Source organism: Schistocerca americana, chromosome 5 (genome assembly GCF_021461395.2).
Source record: "Schistocerca americana isolate TAMUIC-IGC-003095 chromosome 5, iqSchAmer2.1, whole genome shotgun sequence".
Lineage (NCBI taxonomy): Eukaryota > Metazoa > Arthropoda > Insecta > Orthoptera > Acrididae > Schistocerca > Schistocerca americana.
In genome coordinates, this window is record NC_060123.1 from 171,164,623 (window position 1) to 171,186,293 (window position 21,671).

The following is a 21,671-nucleotide window of genomic DNA, read 5'->3' on the forward strand; positions in this document are numbered from 1 at the left end:
TCACTGTTGTCTCAATTGGAATATGCCATTCTCTGAGTAGCAGGCCTCCATTTTTCTCTCAGTTACTGATTCTTCACAGAGATATGGTCTGCCTCTTCCTTCTTTGCCCATGTCCTTTAATACGGTATGTGGTCATCCAAGGGCCATCAGGCCTGGTGGTCCAATGAAAAAGTGCATGCCTGGAAACTGAGAGATCGCTGAGTCAAATACTGGATGAACCACGGAGATTTTTCAGCTTGCCTTTAACCTAACTTTCATCTGTCAGTGATGTGAAGATTCACCAAGAACAACATTTTGTTCTACCTACATTAAACTGAAGTTGATTACTGGACTAGGTTAGGGATATGCAGGTTTCCAAAGTGTCGACCAATTGAAAGACTTGCATCAGGTCATTGAGTTCTCAGTCTCACAAAATTATCACCAACACCGCCCAATAGCTACAACAGAAATGACATGCTAACATCACAATTAGACATTACTGGACACAAAACCTGTAAATAGTTTTGGGGTCCAGTTGGATAACAAGTTAAAATTAAGTCAATACATATGTGAACTATGTCCATAGAAGCACTCTCATTCTGCTGCCCTAAACTCCTTGTTGTCTAGTGCAGCTGTGCATCTAAAGCACATATAGTGTTCATTGAGTGTAAGTAAGCAGTAGGAATATTGTTTAAAGTAGATAGCTATACATCTTTTCAAGTATCTTGGAATTCTTACATTCACATCCCAGTACATCTACTTTGTAATGGATTTTATTCCTCATAATAAATGTCAGTTTCAGCTGAAGTGTGGTGTATACAGTCCCAACAAGACTCAAAAACAGTTTTTGTATAGACTTTTCCTTATTGTCCAGAATTAAGGGTGGAGTTGGACTCTGATGGAAAAGTACTGACAAGGCTTCCGTTTAGTATAATGCAAGAAATTGGTAATCTCAAACAGTTCAAAAGAAAATTAAAAACTTTCCCCCTTAGCTACTCTTTCTACAAAGTATCTGAGTATCTGAACTTGAGGATTGAAAAGTTCGGCTAGCTACATGGCAAGCCACAATGTTTGCTGAAGAAAAAGTGGCATGACAAGTAGTGAAAAACTGTAAATAGGACTCACTATTTATGGTTGTAGGTCAGTAAAAGTTTTCTTTAAAAAACACCAGTCTAATTAAGTAAATTTAAGCTAGTAATAGGAGATAAATAGCATTAATTTGGTATGGCTTGTGAGGTATCAGCATTCTTCAAAGGAACAGGTTTCCTTATGGTCTGTTTAATTACATTTTGTGGGCATATACAGGAATAGGATTAAGCCGTATATTGGTAGTTTATTGTTAACACAGTTTACAGATTTTTAGTGTTGTGTTACAGTGCACCAAGATTGCTGCAGGTTCTATTTCTGGATGGGATCATTGGATTTCAAGATTGGTGTGTGTGTGTGTGTGTGTGTTAGAGAGAGAGAGAGAGAGAGAGAGAGAGAGAGAGAGAGAGAGAGGGGGAGGGAGGGAGGAGGGGTGTTGATCCATTTTGCTTTGAATGTAATTAGTTTTGTTCTTACTATACTTGTTCACTAATCGTAAGATATGTCCTGTTTCTAGGCGGAGACAGAGAAACAACAACTGACACAAAACCTAAAGGACTCACAAGCCCATGTTGAGAAGAGAGATGGAGAGCTCAAAGCCTTTGTAGCAAGACTTGTACAACTTGCAGCACACGTGGATTCATTGCAGCATCTAAGACAGAAGGCTGAAGATCAATTTGGCATCAATGTTCAGGTCAGGCTTCTAGTGAAACACACAACCTCTTTCTTTCAGCTAAAATTTACTTTTGTATTTTTATTCTGGAAATGAACACAATGTAGCAGGGAGTATATACCCTGTTAAAACCGGGAAATCCAGGAAAACCCTTTAATTTTTTATCTGGGAGACAACCGGGAAAAACCTAGAATTTTTTTAGAATTTCAGGTATTTTCCATTGTTTTAGTTTTGACATCTTTGTTGTTTTACTGGTAAGAAGTTACTTTAGCCCGCTACTGCAGAATAATACTGCAGCGATGAAACATAAACAAGAGAAAAATACCGTACTCAATTGTCTGCTGACAGCAAAATGTGTGAAAGGGTTTAGGATGAAGACTGTGCAATATTTCGTAACAACAAAGTGTTTTTGACGAGAGTGGAATCACAACTGTTTCAATTTAGATTTGTTTGAGCAGTTGTCAGTGGCCTCATGCACATGCACAGAGCTTAAGTTGCATATGAGCAGCGCTTTCTCCCACGTCTTACTTGAAATGTGGCTGTTGGATTTATAAGCAGTAGCTGCAAGCAGCCAGATGGTACCCAGCTCAGGCTGCCAGACTCACGTATGCGCAAAGCAGTCAGAGTTGTAGTGGGGAGTAGTCTTCACGTGACCTGTTTTTATGTTTTGTGATTTTGCTGTTCTCTCTTCATTTACAGCTCTCACATCAAATGAAAACAAGGCAGATTTCTGTGGCTGCAAGCTATCAAATGAATTAAAAATATTCACAAATTTGTGAAAGACTAAAATATGTTATTAGTTTCAGTTTCCTGATTTTATTTCATTTCCATGTTATTGGCAGTAATTGCATTGGTTTGCTAAATGAATTAAGCTTTTATTAATGTTATCCCCAAAGGCAGTCAATTTATTTGAAATGAAGTGTTTCATTCCATACTGTCAGCTGGTTTCAACTGTTCGCAGTATTTCATGTACACATTTTCATCTTCTGGCACATATGGTATTATGCTGTAATAAAGAACTGAACATGAGATAATACAGTAATGGTCCTCCAAGAAAATTGGCTTTCTGAAAACCTCACTTAAAAGCTTTTGCAGAATTTTACATATCTGCCTTCCATGAAGCACAATGTTTGTGGATCATGAGACATGTTTCAACACTTGTCTACTTCCTCCTCTGGGCTTGACGTTATTTCTTAATTTGTGTTGTTTATATCTTAAATTTACATATCACCACTCTTCAGGTAATTATGGACTGGCAGCACACAATGTTTTATCATTGTAACTCATCAGAAGGCTTTGTATTTACTCTTGGAGTAGAATATAAACTACAATTATGTAGTTTCCTGGTTTCACAAGTAACTTGTCAATTTTTATACAGTTCAAAAATTTTATGAAAAGCTTGTTGTCCTTAGTTCACATGTATATGAACAACAGTTTTTTGCAAGAAATTTGTATTCCTTCTTACTAGCTTTTTGTAGTGAGCTGTGTGGGTGTGAACATGATTGGAAATGCTACTTAACAGTAGTGCACAGAAAAAAACACACACACACACACACACACACACACTACACTTTGTTAAAGTCGCCACATCACAAAATATTAGGATACTTTGATTTGTAGAGCCTAGTTTTGAAATGGGAATGTTGTGCCAAGGACTGTATTCTAATTTTTTATTCATTATTGGGACAGGATATAACAAAACGGTTGCCCTAAGTATAATAATTCTGTATGTTCCTTCCAAACAACATGGTGCACAGTGTTACGTGATGCCCAACTACACATGAAATTCTAAACAGTAATGCTACGGAGGGTGTGTGAGCAGAACAAACACCAAGCATGGGCCTCCTATATCATCTTCGCTGTGCATCCCCAATAATACCTTCCTTCTTGCACTCTGAGGCAACTGCTCAAACAACCCTATTTCTAACAGGCTGTGAGAAAATATTGTGTATGGTGATTTGAGGAGAGTTACTTTCAAAGTAAATTTCCTTTTATGCAAGATGATTTATGGTATGTGTTAGAACGTGGGATGACTTTCTTAAATCACAGAGCATTCAACTCTCATTCAAAACTTAACATTTTGAGGACCAGCCAACTAGGAAAATTTTGGGTCCAGAAGACAGGCATGTATGTCGTCTTTTAAAATTTTACCGGAACACGTGCACAAAAAAAGGGACTAATATTATATATGAAAACTCAGCTTTCCTCGTAGCTACACTATATGTTTATGCTCTGAATATCTACTGTCACTGACTGGCGTGTGACATGAGCTGTGATGTGGTTGAGAAAAGCACTTCGCAATCTTGACCTCAGTGCTTCAGAAACTGATGTGCTGTATTTGGTGAAATTCATATTTGTACTTTCATAATAAGAAAATATGCAGTGTACATGTTGCTGTGTATCAAAGATCTTTCTAAAACACAATTTTTTGCTGTGTTTTGTTTCCTAAAGTGTTGGAAAGTTCTATGCTAGTATATAAAACCTTCACCATTCAAAGGATTGATAAGTTTACAGCTCCAAGAGAAAGTATTTTGTCTCTTGACACAGAAAAACTGTATTTTTACCTGGAAAAAGTGTATTTTTAACAGTGAAAAATACTGGAATTTTTTTCTTGTCTGAGTATACGCTCTGTAATTTCCACTTACAAAAATTTCTCCTCACATATTACATGGCAGTTATCAGTTCTGTAAACAGAGTTTGCTTTATATTCATGTGAAAACGGGGTTTACATTTACCTTGTGATGTTTCTTGCGGTTAACAGATGCAACTTTCATTATAGTGTATGAGATAGTTCTTTAGTTTGTAACTGTTATTGTATTTTTATGCTTAGTATGCAAGTCAATCCATTATCACTATCAGTCACATGACGCATGCACTATTTAAGTGTTCGTGTAACTTTCATGAATGGCATGATTTTGTTTGTTTCCGTAAGTTTGTCAGTACATGCTACATTCCTGAGTAACAGTTAGTCTGAAGCGGTTTTCATTATTGCACTGTCACTATCTCAGTAGCTGAATTCCTTGAAATCCTTCAGCCACATCTTGTGCCACAAAGAGGTTTACTTTGCTCTTGACCACAGTTTTGCAGTGGCTGTTCATCCTGATGGACAACTAGTTGGTAGTCATAACAATATACACTCCTGGAAATTGAAATAAGAACACCGTGAATTCATTGTCCCAGGAAGGGGAAACTTTATTGACACATTCCTGGGGTCAGATACATCACTTGATCACACTGACAGAACCACAGGCACATAGACACAGGCAACAGAGCATGCACAATGTCGGCACTAGTACAGTGTATATCCACCTTTTGCAGCAGTGCAGGCTGCTATTCTCCCATGGAGACGATCGTAGAGATGCTGGATGTAGTCCTGTGGAACGGCTTGCCATGCCATTTCCACCTGGCGCCTCAGTTGGACCAGCGTTCGTGCTGGACGTGCAGACCGCGTGAGACGACGCTTCATCCAGTCCCAAACATGCTCAATGGGGGACCGATCCGGAGATCTTGCTGGCCAGGGTAGTTGACTTACACCTTCTAGAGCACGTTGGGTGGCACGGGATACATGCGGACGTGCATTGTCCTGTTGGAACAGCAAGTTCCCTTGCCGGTCTAGGAATGGTAGAACGATGGGTTCGATGACGGTTTGGATGTACCGTGCACTATTCAGTGTCCCCTCGACGATCACCAGTGGTGTACGGCCAGTGTAGGAGATCGCTCCCCACACCATGATGCCGGGTGTTGGCCCTGTGTGCCTCGGTCGTATGCAGTCCTGATTGTGGCGCTCACCTGCACGGCGCCAAACACGCATACAACCATCATTGGCACCAAGGCAGAAGCGACTCTCATCGCTGAAGACGACACGTCTCCATTCGTCCCTCCATTCACGCCTGTCGCGACACCACTGGAGGTGGGCTGCACGATGTTGGGGCGTGAGCGGAAGACGGCCTAACGGTGTGTGGGACCGTAGCCCAGCTTCATGGAGACGGTTGCGAATGGTCCTCGCCGATACCCCAGGAGCAACAGTGTCCCTAATTTGCTGGGAAGTGGCGGTGCGGTCCCCTACGGCACTGCGTAGGATCCTGCGGTCTTGGCGTGCATCCTTGCGTCGCAGCGATCCGGTCCCAGGTCGACGGGCACGTGCACCTTCCGCCGACCACTGGCGACAACATCGATGTACTGTGGAGACCTCACGCCCCACGTGTTGAGCAATTCGGCGGTACGTCCACCCGGCCTCCCGCATGCCCACTATACGCCCTCGCTCAAAGTCCGTCAACTGCACATACGGTTCACGTCCACGCTGTCGCGGCATGCTACCAGTGTTAAAGACTGCGATGGAGCTCCGTATGCCACGGCAAACTGGCTGACACTGACGGCGGCGGTGCACAAATGCTGCGCAGCTAGCGCCATTCGACGGCCAACACCGCGGTTCCTGGTGTGTCCGCTGTGCCGTGCGTGTGATCATTGCTTGTACAGCCCTCTTGCAGTGTCCGGAGCAAGTATGGTGGGTCTGACACACCGGTGTCAATGTGTTCTTTTTTCCATTTCCAGGAGTGTAAAAAGCTGTGCAATGAGATTACAGCTGAGCTAGTAGATGACATGGCTGCCTTCACAAGCAGCCCGGCCACAGCCTCTATCAGTAACACACACACACACACACACACACACACACACACACACACACACACACCAATCCCTCATGCACACATGATTGTCAACTCCAGCATTCGGGCCAGAATGCAACTATCATTTGGGATGCAATCATCAGTCTGGAGAGATGCTGGGAAGGGGAAGGGAGAGGGAGAGTAGTGTACTGGTGGCAAGAGGAATGAACACTGTCTGGTGGAGTGTGCAGCAAGAAGACTGCTAAGAGGCACAGCATCAGGGGGTTGTGGGGCACGAGGGTAGGGAAGAAAGGAGCAAGAAAGAATAGGAGTGGGGAAAGACAGGTGAATGCATTGGCAGAGGATTACAAATAAGCAGGGTGGGAGATGAAAATGGGAGGAGATAATAGGACAGGGGGTGGAACCTGTTGGGTGGAGGGTGCAGGACAGTATGTTACCATCGGTTGAGGCCGGGATAATTATGGGGCCAAGAATGTGTTGTGAGGATAATTCCCACTTGCACAGTTCAGAAAAGCTGGTGGTGGAGGGAAGGATCCAGATGGCTCAGACAGTATCCAGATGGCTCGGACATTTCCCAAAATGTTTAACATTGGACATTGCAGCCAAGTAATTTTGATTCATATTTTGTGGAGAAAAACTAAATGATGAATATTTACTGTATCATTTGAGTTTCTTCATAAATTTCTGTCTGATTCTGTCTTAGGAAATGGAGTGTTGTACCTTCAATACATACATACATACATAAAGACCAACAATCCACTGCAAAAATAGCTTTTGTGAATGATTTAAAGGGCTGAAATCAACTTAAGTTGAAAGGCGATAGTATGTATATTGCAACATAGTAACTTTACTTTTAGGCTGTCTCACAATGTACGTGTTTAGTGTATTATGGAACAAAGTAGCATGTCACCCAGTGTGTCTGTTAGGAAATCCAAACCAGAGATGTTTTTAGCTGTTCCAGTGTTTTTTAAAAAACACACAATATTTCTTTAGAGTGGTGGGTCACCGTCAGCTGTAAAAATAGCAGCCACATCAGTTTGCACTGCATCATCATAACACCAGAGGTCTAAATTTTAATTAACTGTAATAACCATACAACTTTATGTACTTTTATTTTCCACTCTTGTGCAGGAATCTTTCATTGCAGCGAAAGAACACACAAAAGAATGGGCATGTTCTTATTCAGTAACAGTTTAATGCATTACATTGTTATCAGTATTGCTTGACTGATTTGATTGTTCATTCAGTCTATAGTGAAAAGCAGTGTCAATACTATTAAGATGTAACTGTGGATGACATGGCAAGTGACCATATGTTGAAATCTTTGGAGCCAGCCTGTGATAAAAATATCAAGTATCTTAAAGTGATGCACTGCATCTAACACTGTATCTGAAATTTTGGCCTCAGAACTGACCGTAGCAAATGCTGCATTGTAACTGTGAATGTTATTGAAATCATTATTTGATTTCTCTTGAATTCTTGGATCATTTGAAGTGTGTCCTTGATAAAGTGCATTGAAAAATAAATTTAGTGTTAATGCCGGCAGATCTACTTTTCCCTTAAAACAAGACAGTTGCATTATCTTTATGAATATCCACATTCCTATTACTTTCTCTACACAAAAATGGTGTCTGCCTAGCTTGGTATTTTTCATTCCAACCCATTAGCATTCTCCTTCTAGACGTAGCCTAAACAAATATTGTTCCTGTACAATAAGATGACAAGAAGATAGAAGAAGTGGACGGTGTTAAATTCTTGGGATTACAGCTTGATAATAAATTCAACTGGGAGGAGCACACCACAGAACTGCTGAAGCGTCTTAACAAATCTCTGTTTGCAATGCGAATTTTGTCAGACATAGGGGATATAAAAATGAAAAAGCTGGCATACTATGCTTACTTTCATTCCATAATGTCATATGGGATTATTTTCTGGGGTAATTCATCAAGCCAAGCTAAAGTTTTCCGGGCACAAAAACGTGCAGTAAGAATTATATGTGGTGTGAACTCAAGAACATCCTGCAGAAGCCTGTTTAGGGAACTAGGGATACTAACTACAGCTTCCCAATATATTTATTCCTTAATGAAATTTGTCATTAAAAATATATCACTTTTTCAAACCAACAGCTCAATTCATGGAATCAATACTAGAAATAAGAATAATCTTCACAAGGATTTAAAGTCACTTAGTCTTGTACAAAAAGGTGTGCATTATTCAGGAACACACATTTTCAATAACTTGCCAGCAGCCATAAAAAGCTTAACAACCAATGAAATTCAGTTTAAGAGAAGCCTAAAGGATTTATTGGTGGCCAACTCCTTCTACTCCATTGATGAATTTCTGAGGAAAACCAACTGATTTGTATATAAGTACAACATAACTTCTGCACAATTTCAGTGCAGTAATGTGTTCACTGAAAATTTGTGTGTGTGTGTGTGTGTGTGTGTGTGTGTGTGTGTGTGTAAGTATAATCTAACTTCTGCACCATTTCAGTGCAGTAATGTGTTCATTGTAAATAAGTATTACAGTAGTTGTATTACATGTTTCTTACCTTATAAATAAATATAAAACTTTTTTATTTTAAATTCAGTGCAATAGTATTTGTAAAATGACTCTTAGTGTTCATTAAAAAATGACGATCATTCCACTTGGGACCTGTGGAATGGTACATTAGCTTATTTGTTTTAGTTTAAATATTTGTCATGTATTGTTGTTTTTCTGACATGTTCCACATCCTGGAGGACCTCCTCACTACGGATCAATTGGAATGAAAGTAAATCTAATCTAATCTAATCTAAGGGAATAAGTTGTAGTTGTTCAAAATGAAAAAATTAAAAATTAGGAACTTGCTTCATATTTTCTGGTAATGGCAGCAAATGACCACAAAGTTACTCTTACAGAAAAGTCAGCAAAGTAACAATACCAATTTAAAACATTGTTTACAGAATTCATTACTAAGATAGCACTTCAGATTTGATGATCACATACTGGAGATTTCAATGCATGATAGAGAGGGTACATCAGAGTTATGAATTTGAAAGCTTGTACTTCCTATCATCACTTGTAATGGCTACGTACACATGTGACTCTTTCTTTGTGCACATTTATGGCAAAGTACTTTTAAGTAATTAATATGAAAAATTCGTACTTCAAATTTTCATGTTCACGTATTACTATTATGATGTTCTCAGTAGCATTGTTGCTGGTTCCCATAACACTTGTTACAAATTGTGTGAGAGGAGCTAGATTAGGAGACATGTGAGACACTCAAATATAACTCTAGAATAGGTGTACTTGAAAAAAAAAAATTAAATTAAAATTTGAACTTAACATTACCTATTTATGATTGGAAATTAAGAAGTTTACTAGTGCATCGAGTTGTTTCATAAATAATTCAAATTACCATAAGGAGCCTTGTATGTTGTAACTTTTATTATTAATTTTCCATGAAAATCTGTTTCTGCAGCACAAACAAATACACTGATTAGCCAAAGTCTTATGATTACTACCCACTGTGACATTGAATGCCATCTGATGGAATTTAGGGCATTTGATGCGGCAACAAATGTGTGTAAGTGGAGCAGACACTGACAGGGATCACTCTAGTGAAAATATGTGCCGTAAATGGGGAAATCCATTGAAATAAGTGGCTTTGACAAAGGTCATTGAAATAAGTGGATTTGAGAAGAACAGAGTATTATTACGCAGAGCCTGTGAATTAGTATATCAAAAATGGTGAAGCTGGTCGAATGTTCTTGTGCTACTGTCGTGAGCTTCTACAGAAAGCGGTGGAAGGACAGTGAAACTACCACAAGCCGCCATATGGTTCGACGTCCACGACTCTTCAGAGAATGTGGGGATCAGAGGTTTGTCTGCTCTGTAAAGTAGGATAGATGGTGACAAATGATGGAATCTCTGCTGAAAGAGCACAATGCTGGTGCATGCACAAGTGTTTCAGAGCACACCAGTCATCATACATTGTTGAACATGTAGCTCTGCAGCAGAACACACCTACATTTTCACTTGTTGACCCAATGACATTGTCAGTTAAGAATGCAGTGGATACGGGACCATCCGGATTGGATCATTGAGCATTGGAAATGTGTCACCTCTTTGGGTGAATCACATTCTTGCAGCATTAGGTTGATGGTCATCTCCACAAACTCTGTCATTGAGGCAAACAGCAGTGTGAAATGTGCAGTGCACAACTTACGCAAGCTGGTGGAAGCAGTATTATGCTATGGGAGGCATTCTCCGTCTGACAGCAGAGAACCATCTGCATTCCTTCGTGCTTGATGTGTTCCCTGACAGTGATGTCATCTTTCAGCAGTATAAATGTCCATGTCTCAGAGCCAGAACCATGATATAGTGGTTTGAGGAGCAAGATAGTGAACCCATGTTGATGTCTTGATGACCAAATTTGCCTGGTGTAAATAATATGGAACCCATCTGGGTTGTTATCAGGCACCATCACTGCATACGCAAATCAGCGGCCCATTACTTAAGCGAAATACATGACCTGTGCATAGACATCTAATGCCACATACCTCCATGAACCTGCGGAGAAACTGCCGGATCCCTGACACACAGAATCAATTATGTATTTCATTCCAAAGATGTACAAACACACTATGAAGCAGGTGGTCATAACATTTTTCACATCAGTGTGTTAGCATAATCCATTCTTCCTTACCCTGTAAAATTGTATTTTTAATACTGTTTTAGGTTACAGTAGCTGAAGATTAATATTAAGTTCATCAACATTGGAAAATTTTGTGTCTCATTGTAGTGTTGTATTGATGTTCTCAGGATTCGGCAATTGACAAGTTGGTACTGATTGTTAATCAGTATCAGCAGTGGTTTTTATTAGCTTCCCATGAAATTGAACAGTTGCGCAGTGATTTGCAAGAGCTGGAGAAGGGTCTAAATTGCAGTGATGCTACACTGCAACTTAGAACAGAAGTTACGAATCTCAAAAATAAGGTAATTGTTCTGTCATATTCTGTGACTATGGCTTCTTCATCTCTGCATAACATATGTCTATTTGTAGTTGCTTATTGTATACAAGCTTTGGTCTCCTTCTAACTTCTTAACTCCCTCCCACCCCTCTTCCCTCCAATACCAACGCATTGTACCTTGGTCGGTCGGTGTGGCTTAGGCGCTTCAGTCTGGAACCGCGAAACCGCTACGGTCGCAGGTTCGAATCCTGCCTTGGGCATGGATGTGTGGGATGTTCTTAGGTTAGTTAGGTTTAAGTAGTTCTAAGCTCTAGGGGACTGATGACCTCAGATGTTAAGTCCCATAGTGCTCAGAGCCATTTTTATTGTACCTTGATAACTCAGGATTTGTTCTATCAACCTATTCCTTCTTTTAGTCAAGATACACCATAAATTGTTTCCTCCCCATTTCAGTACCCCATTTCAGTTACCCAATCTACCAGTGTAAACTTCAGTAACTTCAAAAAGTCTCTTATTGTCTATATTGCTGGAGCACTCTTCTTGGTATTGTCAATCAGCTACATGTATCGTACTGTAAGGGACAAACAACAGCATGGCCACAATGAACCAAACTTTATTCTTCTTCCACATACAAGTGAACAACAGTTCAGAATTTAGGCACAAACTTAAAAAAAGATCTGGTTACTGAAACAAGCAGTTTCTGACCATGAGTATGAACAAAGTATGAGAGCATATAAAGATGGGGACTCTGATAGATAGCACAAAAATGTTGTGCTGTATGTACAAGTCATGTGGCCCACAGTAGATAGCCTCTGGTGGCCGGCCCACGCAGATGCCATTGGCGGAATATTTGAAGAGTAACGTGCCAGCGACCTGGTGCTGCGATGCATATCTAAGTATTACGTACAGGGTTATAGCACCCCTCTGCTCATGGAGGAAGGATGCTCAGTTGATATGGGCATTGGGGCAGTTGTTGAAACACCCATGGCCTCTGCGGCGGATGCCGCAGGTGATGACATCAGTGACGGAAGGAGATTTCGGGCCAGAACCAGTGTACAGGGGTGGAAGGGGTGCGGCCGTGAGCATGCGCAGTAGCCGCTCCCCCGTGAAGTACCATAAGAGAGGACTGGTGACAAGGGTGCTGGTTGCATCTCAACGTCTGGTTCCTCTGCATGGTGGAACTGTGCCGGCAGTGGAGGCGCTGGCAACTCGGTTGGTGTTGAAGGGCTGGAAGGCACCAACCCAGCTGCCAGTGGAATTGCCAGTGGCAGCGAATCATCGCAGGGAGGCACAGCAGCAGGTGCCGGAGGAGGGGGGAGGGGGTGGGGGGGGGTGGCTGCTGGATCCTTGAACAGAGGCAGGACACAGTGCGGTGACATCTACAAGGAGGGCAGGTGTACCCCCGTAGCAAGTATGCCCCATGAGGCTGAGACAGATGATGAGGGAGGAGGCGAAGACAGCAGTGGCTGACGCACGGCCCTAACTGTAGTGCAAAGATCCAAGTGGTCGTGATGGCATACCAGCAGCCCATTACTGGTGCACACCATACAGAGGTGACAGCATCAGCAGCTGTAAACTGTGACCAGAATCCACTGTGGTCGGCAGCTGAACATGTCAGGCCCAGACCGTGGAGCCAGGAGCGAACTGCGACGAGGGCCACAGCAACGGACAGTGGTGGGGCTGCATGAGCAGATGCAAGAGGGTGCGTGGCTGGTGACCGTGGAGCATTTTCGCCAGTCTCTGATCCCCTACCAGCATAAACCCGTGGGAATGTGAGAAGCATGTCAGTACTTTGTCTGTGGAGAAGTCTGCAACATACTTCTTGATTTTTAATGTTGAATCTGTGGAAGAGATTTTCTGGCTTACCATTAGATTGAGGGTGAAACGGAGGAGCAATCACATGGTGAATGCATTGATGAGTGAAAAATTTGTGGAACGCTTGAGGCACAAACTGTGGACCATTATCCAGCACAAGCATATAAGGCAATTCTTCAATAGAAAAAATTTCAGAGAGGACTTGAATCATAGCCATGGCTGACAGCAACAGACAGTAGATAAAGTCTGAAAATTTAGAGAAAGCATTGACAACCAACAACCAGGAAGAATTTAGGAAGGTTCTCACAGATGTTGGGGTGCAAACCATGGAGGAGAGCATCACATGCGGTGCTGTCTATTGGATAGCACACTGGGGACAGTCTGTGACAAGATGCATAATATCAGTCTCAATGACTAATCAAGACACGTGCCAATGGGCCAATAACTTGACATGCAAGACTCCCCGCCCCCAACGTCCTTCATGTGAGAGCTGTAGCACATCCCACTGTGGGGCAGCAGGATCACAACCCTGTGCGACAGCCTGTACATAGCTGAGAAAACAGCACCATTGAATACTGAAAGGAAGTGACAGAGGGACAAATAGTTGCAACTGGCATCAGAAGCCCTGCATGGAGGCCTGTCCAGCCAAACTTGCTGAACGGGGTGAACAACTTCACACAAGACTGGATAGGCAGCTGCAATCCGGGAGCCCATACTAGGAATCCCATCTGTCATCAGTTGTATCTTACTGTGAGATGTAAACAACAGCATGGTCACAATGAACCAAAGTTTATTATTCTTCCACATACAAGCGAATAACAGTTGTAAACATGGACACAAATGTAGAAACAATCCAGATACTGATACAAGTAGTTGCTGACAATAAATGTGAACACAACATGAGAGCAAGTGTCTCCATTAACTCTTACAGTTTTTGCAGACACTTGCTCCGTGGTAACTTCAGAATTTCAAAGAGTGCACTCCAACCAACATTGTCATGGTGTCAGTATTGCTTCACATGTTCTGTTATTTTTCTGGAACTCAAACTGATCCGACCACCAAGTTTAGCTTACAGTAGTAGTTCCGTTCTTCTGTAAATAATTTGTGTTAATATTGCAACCATGATCTATGAGACTGATAATTTGGTAATATGCACATCTGTCAGCATCAGCCATCTTTGGTACTGTGGTCATAAAATTCTCCTTGAATTTTGAAGCTGTTTCACTTGTCTTATGTATCCTACATACCAGATGGAACAGTTGTTGATTTTATCAAGGAGCTTAATAATTCTGGGAAATGTCATTTACAGCTTGTGCCTTGTTTTGACATAGTACCTTCAGTGTCCTATCAAATTGTTCTTGCAGTGTTGTATCCTGCATCCCATCTTTATTCAATTGTACTGCATTTTCCATAATATTATCTTCAAGTTTCTATCCTTACCATAGCCCTTTTATAAATTTCTTCCATGCTTCAGCCTTTCCGTCTTTGCTTAGTACTGGCTTGCCATTTGAACTTTTAATATTCATGCAGCTGTTTTTGTTTTGAGCGAATCATTTTTCACACTACAACTCACCCCCCGACACACACACACACACACACACACACACACACACACACACACACACACACACCTTCTACCTTTACCTTTATGGGTACTTTGTGCTGGCTAAATGCACTTGACTAGGACTACAGTTCTGCAGCTTGACTACAAGTGAGAAATTGTGTCGGATGGAATTGGCAAGGAGATGGAGAAAAGGATGTGGGTGCAGGTTGAGTGAAGCTAGTGTTTTGGGCCTTGGTGGAGTTGGGTATGGAACAGGAGGCTAGCAGATATTGGGCCAAGAGGATGATTATGGGAGCAGAGGACACGTTGCAAGGACGACTCCCATCTGTTTAGTCTAGTGAAGCTAGGGTTAAGAGATGTGCTCATATGGCACATGTTAGGAAGCAGCCATTGAAGTTGAACGTGTTGTGCTCAGTAGTGTATTCTGCCACTGAGAAGCCAGTTTCGTTCTTGGCCACAGTTTGGCAGTGACTGTGAATTCAGTTGGACAGCTGGTTTGAAGTCATGCCCACATAAAATGGTGTTCAGAAATTGCAACAGAAATGATATTGATATTACTGCTAGCAAGTGATATTGCCTTTAGTGTGAAAGGATAAATGTATCATGGGACCAGGAGAAGATGAGCTTGTGGGTTTGTTGGATATGTCTTGCGGCTGGATCTTCCACAGGGGCATGACTCATGTACCAAGTGGTTGGGAGTGGGCATAACTTAAGGAGGGGCCAGTATATTGTGTAGACTGGCTGGCCAATGGAACATCACTTTAGGAGGGGGCAGAGTGATTGTGTGTAGGATGGTCCTTATTTCAGGGTACAGTGATGAATAATTGAGGGATATGGTTAAATTGAAGGGCTTCATAGGCAGGCATTACCTCCCAGACCAAGTCCTCACACAGCCCTAATCCTCCGACCACTCCCAACGGTTAACTGCAAAGGAACGGCCCACTCTCATCACTCAATATCATCATGGACTGGAACAAATGAACCACATTCTATAACAGGGCTTCGACTATTTATCATTGTGCTCAGAAATGAGAAACATCTTACCCAAAATACTTTTCACTCCTCATAAACTGGTATGATATCAAATGTTGGTATGGCACTGAGAACGAAGTTCCTTAAAGTGTAAATCTAGAGTCAAAATATGGATTGTCGGAAATCTGGAAAAGAAGAAGTTGGAAGCATTTGATATGTGGAGCTATTCAAGAATGTTAAAAATTAAGTAGACAGATGGCATACAAAATGAAAAAGTTCTAACAGGTTACTGAGTCGCAGGTAGGCACAACAAAAAGACTGTCAGAAAGTGAGCTTTCAGCCAACAAGGCCTTCGTCAAAAATAGACAGCGCACAAACATGCATGCACACATAGACACACTAACGATCACAGTATCTGAGTCTGGCTTCAGCAGCCAGAGACTAAGGTCAAGTGTGTGTGAGTTGCATTTGTGTTTATTTTTGACGAAGGTCTTATTTTCGATGAAAGCCTTGTTGGCCTAAAGCTCACTTTCTGACGGTCTTTTTGTTGTGCCTATCTGCGACTCAGCATCTCCGCTATTTGGTGAGTAACAACTATCCTTTTCTTAATTGTTACATTCCATCTTTGATTTTCCATTTTTTAAAGTTCTAACAACGATAGAAGCCTATGGAAGACACTTACAAGAAGAAGGGATAAGTTTGTGGGATATTTGAAGGCATTGGTGCAATAACCAGGTATGTCTCAATTTTGTTCAAAAATGAGATTTTACTACCATTGTGTCATTTGAAAATTGCCCCATTGTACGATGCAAGAATCAGACTTGTGCATGAAATCAATTTGGAATAACATGCAGGTATCCAGAATGAGATTTTCACTCTGCAGCGGAGTGTGTGCTGATATGAAACTTCCTGGCAGATTAAAACTGTGTGCCCGACCGAGACTCGAACTCGGGACCTTTGCCTCTCGCGGGCAAGTGCTCTACGATCTGAGCTACCGAAGCACGACTCACGCCCGGTACTCACAGCTTTACTTCTGCCAGTATCTCGTCTCCTACCTTCCAAACTTTACAGAAGCTCTCCTGCGAAACTTGCAGAACTAGCACTCCACAAAGAAAGGATACTGCAGAGACATGGCTTAGCCACAGCCTGGGGGAGATTTCCAGAATGAGATTTTCACTCTGCAGCGGTGTGCTGATATGAAACTTCCTGGCAGATTAAAACTTTTACTTATTTTATATTCTTTTATTGAATTTATGTAATATAGCAACTTACAAACAGTTTCCAGCTCTAACAGTTACTTCTACCTGTATGATGAGACTTGTGAGAGAAAGGGGCCCAGTGAAATGATAAATTGTCTGTACAATTTCCTTAATAACATTCGACAATAAGTAGAACATTTATGTGTGTGTGTGTGTGTATATATATATATATATATATATATATATATATATATATATATATATATATATATATACTGAAAACTGCAGGTCCAAAACAAAAATTATAGTATGGTGCAGTATGTGTACACAAAGGTGTTCAAAGGACCTTTCAAGACAATAATTCATGCATTTTCTGTCACAGCTTTGTACCTTGTGATTGCAGCACTGAATTAGTTTAAAAAGAAAGCAAAATTACCTCATTAACCTTCCACAGCTATGACCATTATTAGGATAAGCATTTATTATAGTTCTCAGATGCCTCATAACATTCAGTAACCTGTAAAGTGCTGCTAATGATTGTTGTTTCGTTAGTAATTTGTTTATTCATGTGGCATCACATTCATAAAACAAATATGTTTAGCACAAGAGAGAAAAAAGTCCAGTTTTAAAAAATTCAATAAATATTATAGTAAATCTTTGTTAAGTTATACAATAGCTACTACAGTGTGTTAGTGGCCCAAATAAAGGTTGGGGAAAGACACAATCAATTAAAATTTTTTTCCGGTTTGTTGACAGTGTTTTGTTTTTTTTCTCGAATTTATGTAAACATGTATTATCAGGTTAGTTCACCAATGCTTTCGAGAAACATTTAACGTGGTGGTGGTGGTGGTGGTGGTGGTGGTGGTGGTGGTGCTGGTGCTGGGGGTAGGAGAATCATAGAGGCAGACCAAGACCAGAGTATGCAAAACAGATAATAAAGAATGTTGGGTTTTGTAATAACTGTCTAGAGGTGCACATAGTAACTTAAGGTAGAAAAAGATGGAGGATAGCATCAAACCATCCAAAAGGATTATGACTTGAAAATCACCAATTTACAGAGCAGAGTCACACGATGATGAAGAAGTGTACTTACAGTTTGGAGGACCAAAGCGGAAATCTTTGTGGTCGTATGGGTTTAGGTCTCTGTGCTTCATTACATTATTTACTGTGAATTCAGGATGGTTCTTTTGTAAAAGACATAGTTATTTTTTTCCTGTCCTTGTCCATTCCTGGCTTGTACTCACTTTCTAGTGACCTCATTTTTAATAGGACATTACATCCTGATCTACTTCACTTCCTTTCTTCATATCACTGAGTTTACCGCATAAAATTATGCTCGGTGTATACTACAGTTAGCCACACCAGGTCATATGAATAACATTTATCTCATTATTGAGTCTTTCAGAATTTTCTTTACCTTTCCACCCAGAAACTTGTGGCCAATAACACAGACCATAAGAAGGAATTTTTCTAAAAAAATTTTAAATTTCTGAAGTATCTAGCTATCAGATTCTCGCTTCATACATTGCAATAAGATTTTTTAATTATGAATTCTATTAAATATCACCTCAGAAGCCATCATTTCAGCCTCGGCTGATTGTTTAGCAGTCGTTGCTTACTTCTTCAATAATGCATATCTTTATGGGACTGTGTATCTTTATGGGACTGTGGGTGGTAGAAACTGAATTTGTCCCTTTTCGGCAAGACTTAAGTCATCAAGCTCCCTATCTAGTAATTCTATGAACTTTGTGGAGTAATGTATTGGAGTTTGAGGACTATATCATGCGCTTATGTGCATCTCAGTGATAACGTGCCAGACTACAGATCCAAAGCTCATGGGCTTGATCCATGGTCAGTCTTAAGACTTTTTTTCTGTTTGGAGTCCACAATTTAACTAGCTCAGGAAGTCAGTTCAAAGGCCAAAGGAAGGCACAGGCATATCACCTCCAGTGGGATCATGCTACATGAAGATAATGATACTCAAATTAACCTTCAGATTGAAGCCAACTTCATTTTGTCGTATCTTCATTCCATTTTAACAGATATATAAATGCTGACATTGTCGATATATCCAGAAATTGATCAGACCTGTACAGTGTGTTTACAAAAAATCTGGTGGAGGTAGTATTGTTTAAAACTAGAAGAAAAACTCCCATAATGTCATGTCCAGAAATCAATGACTGTTGAGATATGGGCCAGTCTGTCCTCTCATTGCAATCAGAATAATTGCCAATTTTGAGGATATAGAAATTAGTAAGCTAACATACTTTGCATACTTTTACTCTCTGATGTCATACAGAATAATATTTTGGGGTAACTCAACACTTAGACAAAAAAGTATTCACTGCTCGAAAGAAAGTGGTTAGAATAATGTGTGGGGTTCATAGTCGCACATCTTGTAGGCATCTCTATAAACGATTGGGAATTCTTACAACAGCCTCACAGTACTTTTACTCACTAATGAAATTTGTTCTCAACAACATGGACCAGTTTAAAAACAACAGTGACATTAACGATTATAATACCAGAAAAAAGAAAGACTTACACTATCCTTTACTCATCCTATCTTCGGCACAGAAAGGGGTAAAATATGCGGCTACAAAAATTTTCGACAAATTACCAGATGAAATAAAATGTCTGACAGACAGCAGTAATAGCTTCAAAAATAAATTGAAATCATATCTCCTTGACAACTCCTTCTGTTCCATAGATGAATTCTTGAACAGGAATAAATAAATCTGTAAATATCGTATATGCATGTTGTGCCATTTAAGGGAATGGAGTAAATAATAAAAATATTAATCTTTAACACTGTATATTAAAAAATCTTGTTTCATATTTGCATTTCTTGTGCACTTGACACATTCCACATCATAATGGCTACTGTACCATGTTATTGATCAACGGAACATCCAACTAACTAACTAACTAACTCTGTATGTTACACAGATGTAGACACTATAAGCAGTGTCGGGTGTGGTTACAGTACAGCCTTCAGCCCTTCTCCTCAGTGGATCATGCACATGCCTCCATTCAGATTGCACGACATGTATTGGTCATGTGCTCTTGTAATATCTGCATATTCTTGATGGATTGGACATACATCAGTGCCTTTAAATGGCCACGTAGCCAGAAGTTCATTGTATTCAGGTTCAGTGAACTGGAAGGCCATGCTATCAGACCACTTTGACGAATCAATCATCCATGAAACATTGCAATGAGGAACTGTGCATGATCCATAGAGAACAGGAAGGTGTCCCATCATGCATAAATTTTGCTTATAGTCTTTCTACAAGGATAACGTTCTCCAGTAGTGCTGATAATTCCTCGCACAGTGGTCTGCAACAGTAACGTGGTCTTACCATCGATTGTTTCACGTTGCTTGTCACAAGAAGAATGGCTTGTATTTCAATAATTATTGAATTCTGGACATGTACTTGTAGGAACATTGGTCATGGGGAAACAGCATTTGAAATTAAAATAAAAGTTTTTAAAGATCAAATGCACATTGTTAAAATTTATTTATCAGGTGATGTTTCACTTTAGTGTCTACCAACACTACATAGTGGGCTGCTCCTTGCCACACTTCTCCAGCCATCATCATGGAGTGCATCTCTGAAGATCATCATACCATGATCAAAACTGGTCAACTGATTAATAAATATTAAAAACTTACTTTCCATCTTAGACTGCTTTTACTTAAAAAACTTTTATTTATAAATATATGAATTTTTTTCTAGTTTTAACCAGTATTACCCCCTGTAGGAATATGGGACACTTTTTTCAAACAGCTGTGTATTTTATTGTACATTTTAAGTATTTTCTTTTGAAGTCTTGGTTACTAGGCATTAGAGAGACATTTTCTGTAGCTCTTCGTCTTATTCACTGCCTGCTATCTTGAAGTTGTAGCTTAGCTGGACCAGTATTCCAGAAGTAGTTTTCTATTTGATTGTTGCTGTAATAAAATTAGGAAAAGGGTCCAACTATTCTATGATGAGTATTAAATATTTCTGTCTTGTCTTTACCTATTATCTAATTAATATTACAGCTTTTTTATGGTGAGTAGATGTAAAAGTCTTCCGAACTATGTTACTAGGTATTTTTACAGCAAATATCCAATTTAACTCCCTTCAGTCTTCTCTTTCTTTCTAGTATGAGCCTTTTAGAAACTACAAGAGTTCCGGTGTACTCTGTTTGGTTTGATGAAGTTTCTTTCTGTTCCTGTCCCTCCCCTGCCTACCCCCTGTTCAGAACACCAAGTATAGAAGTAATTTTGCCTGTTTAATTGATTGTAGGAAGGAGAATTTTGGTAGGTTGGATTCCTGAGTTCAGGCTATTGCAGTATTTTCATATTCAGTCACTTTTTGAGCTCAATTATTTGTTTCATAAGGATTATATTATTGTTCTCTAAGCATGATTTGTTGTGAGTAATCTTATGAAATTTCTTCTGTTTGTTTGAAACGCATGCAATATTTTTTACGACTTTACTGTTTAATGTGCTACATAAACCTTTGAAAAGTCATTTCAGGGCATCAGCCATTGAATTTTGTGAAATTCTCATTTTCTAAGTATTTCAGGATCCTTTAACTTCTTGTTGCACAAAAGATGTAATCAGTTTCGAAGTAGTGATTTGCATCTTGACTGTAGATGTTAGTAATATAATTTTCTCTTGTAACACAAGGCTATTAGCATTTTGTTGTGATGTTTGTGAACAGTTGCAAAGGTTGGGGGAGAACCAGGAATTCTGTCTTTTGAGAGAGCTTTAGAAGTGGAATGAATGTGACAGTCTGCTCTATAAAG

General features: G+C 40.2%; 1 protein-coding gene across 1 annotated transcript in view; it reads left to right on the forward strand.

Annotated features, from left to right (window-relative positions):
• The window catches only part of LOC124615479 (protein bicaudal D), a 121,116-nt gene that overhangs the window by 24,928 nt on the left and 74,517 nt on the right, over window positions 1-21,671 (forward strand). The window contains exons 7-8 of the mRNA XM_047143403.1: window positions 1,583-1,759; window positions 11,173-11,346. Of these exons, the coding sequence (XP_046999359.1) occupies window positions 1,583-1,759; window positions 11,173-11,346 (351 nt within the window). The remainder of the gene's footprint in view (window positions 1-1,582; window positions 1,760-11,172; window positions 11,347-21,671) is intronic.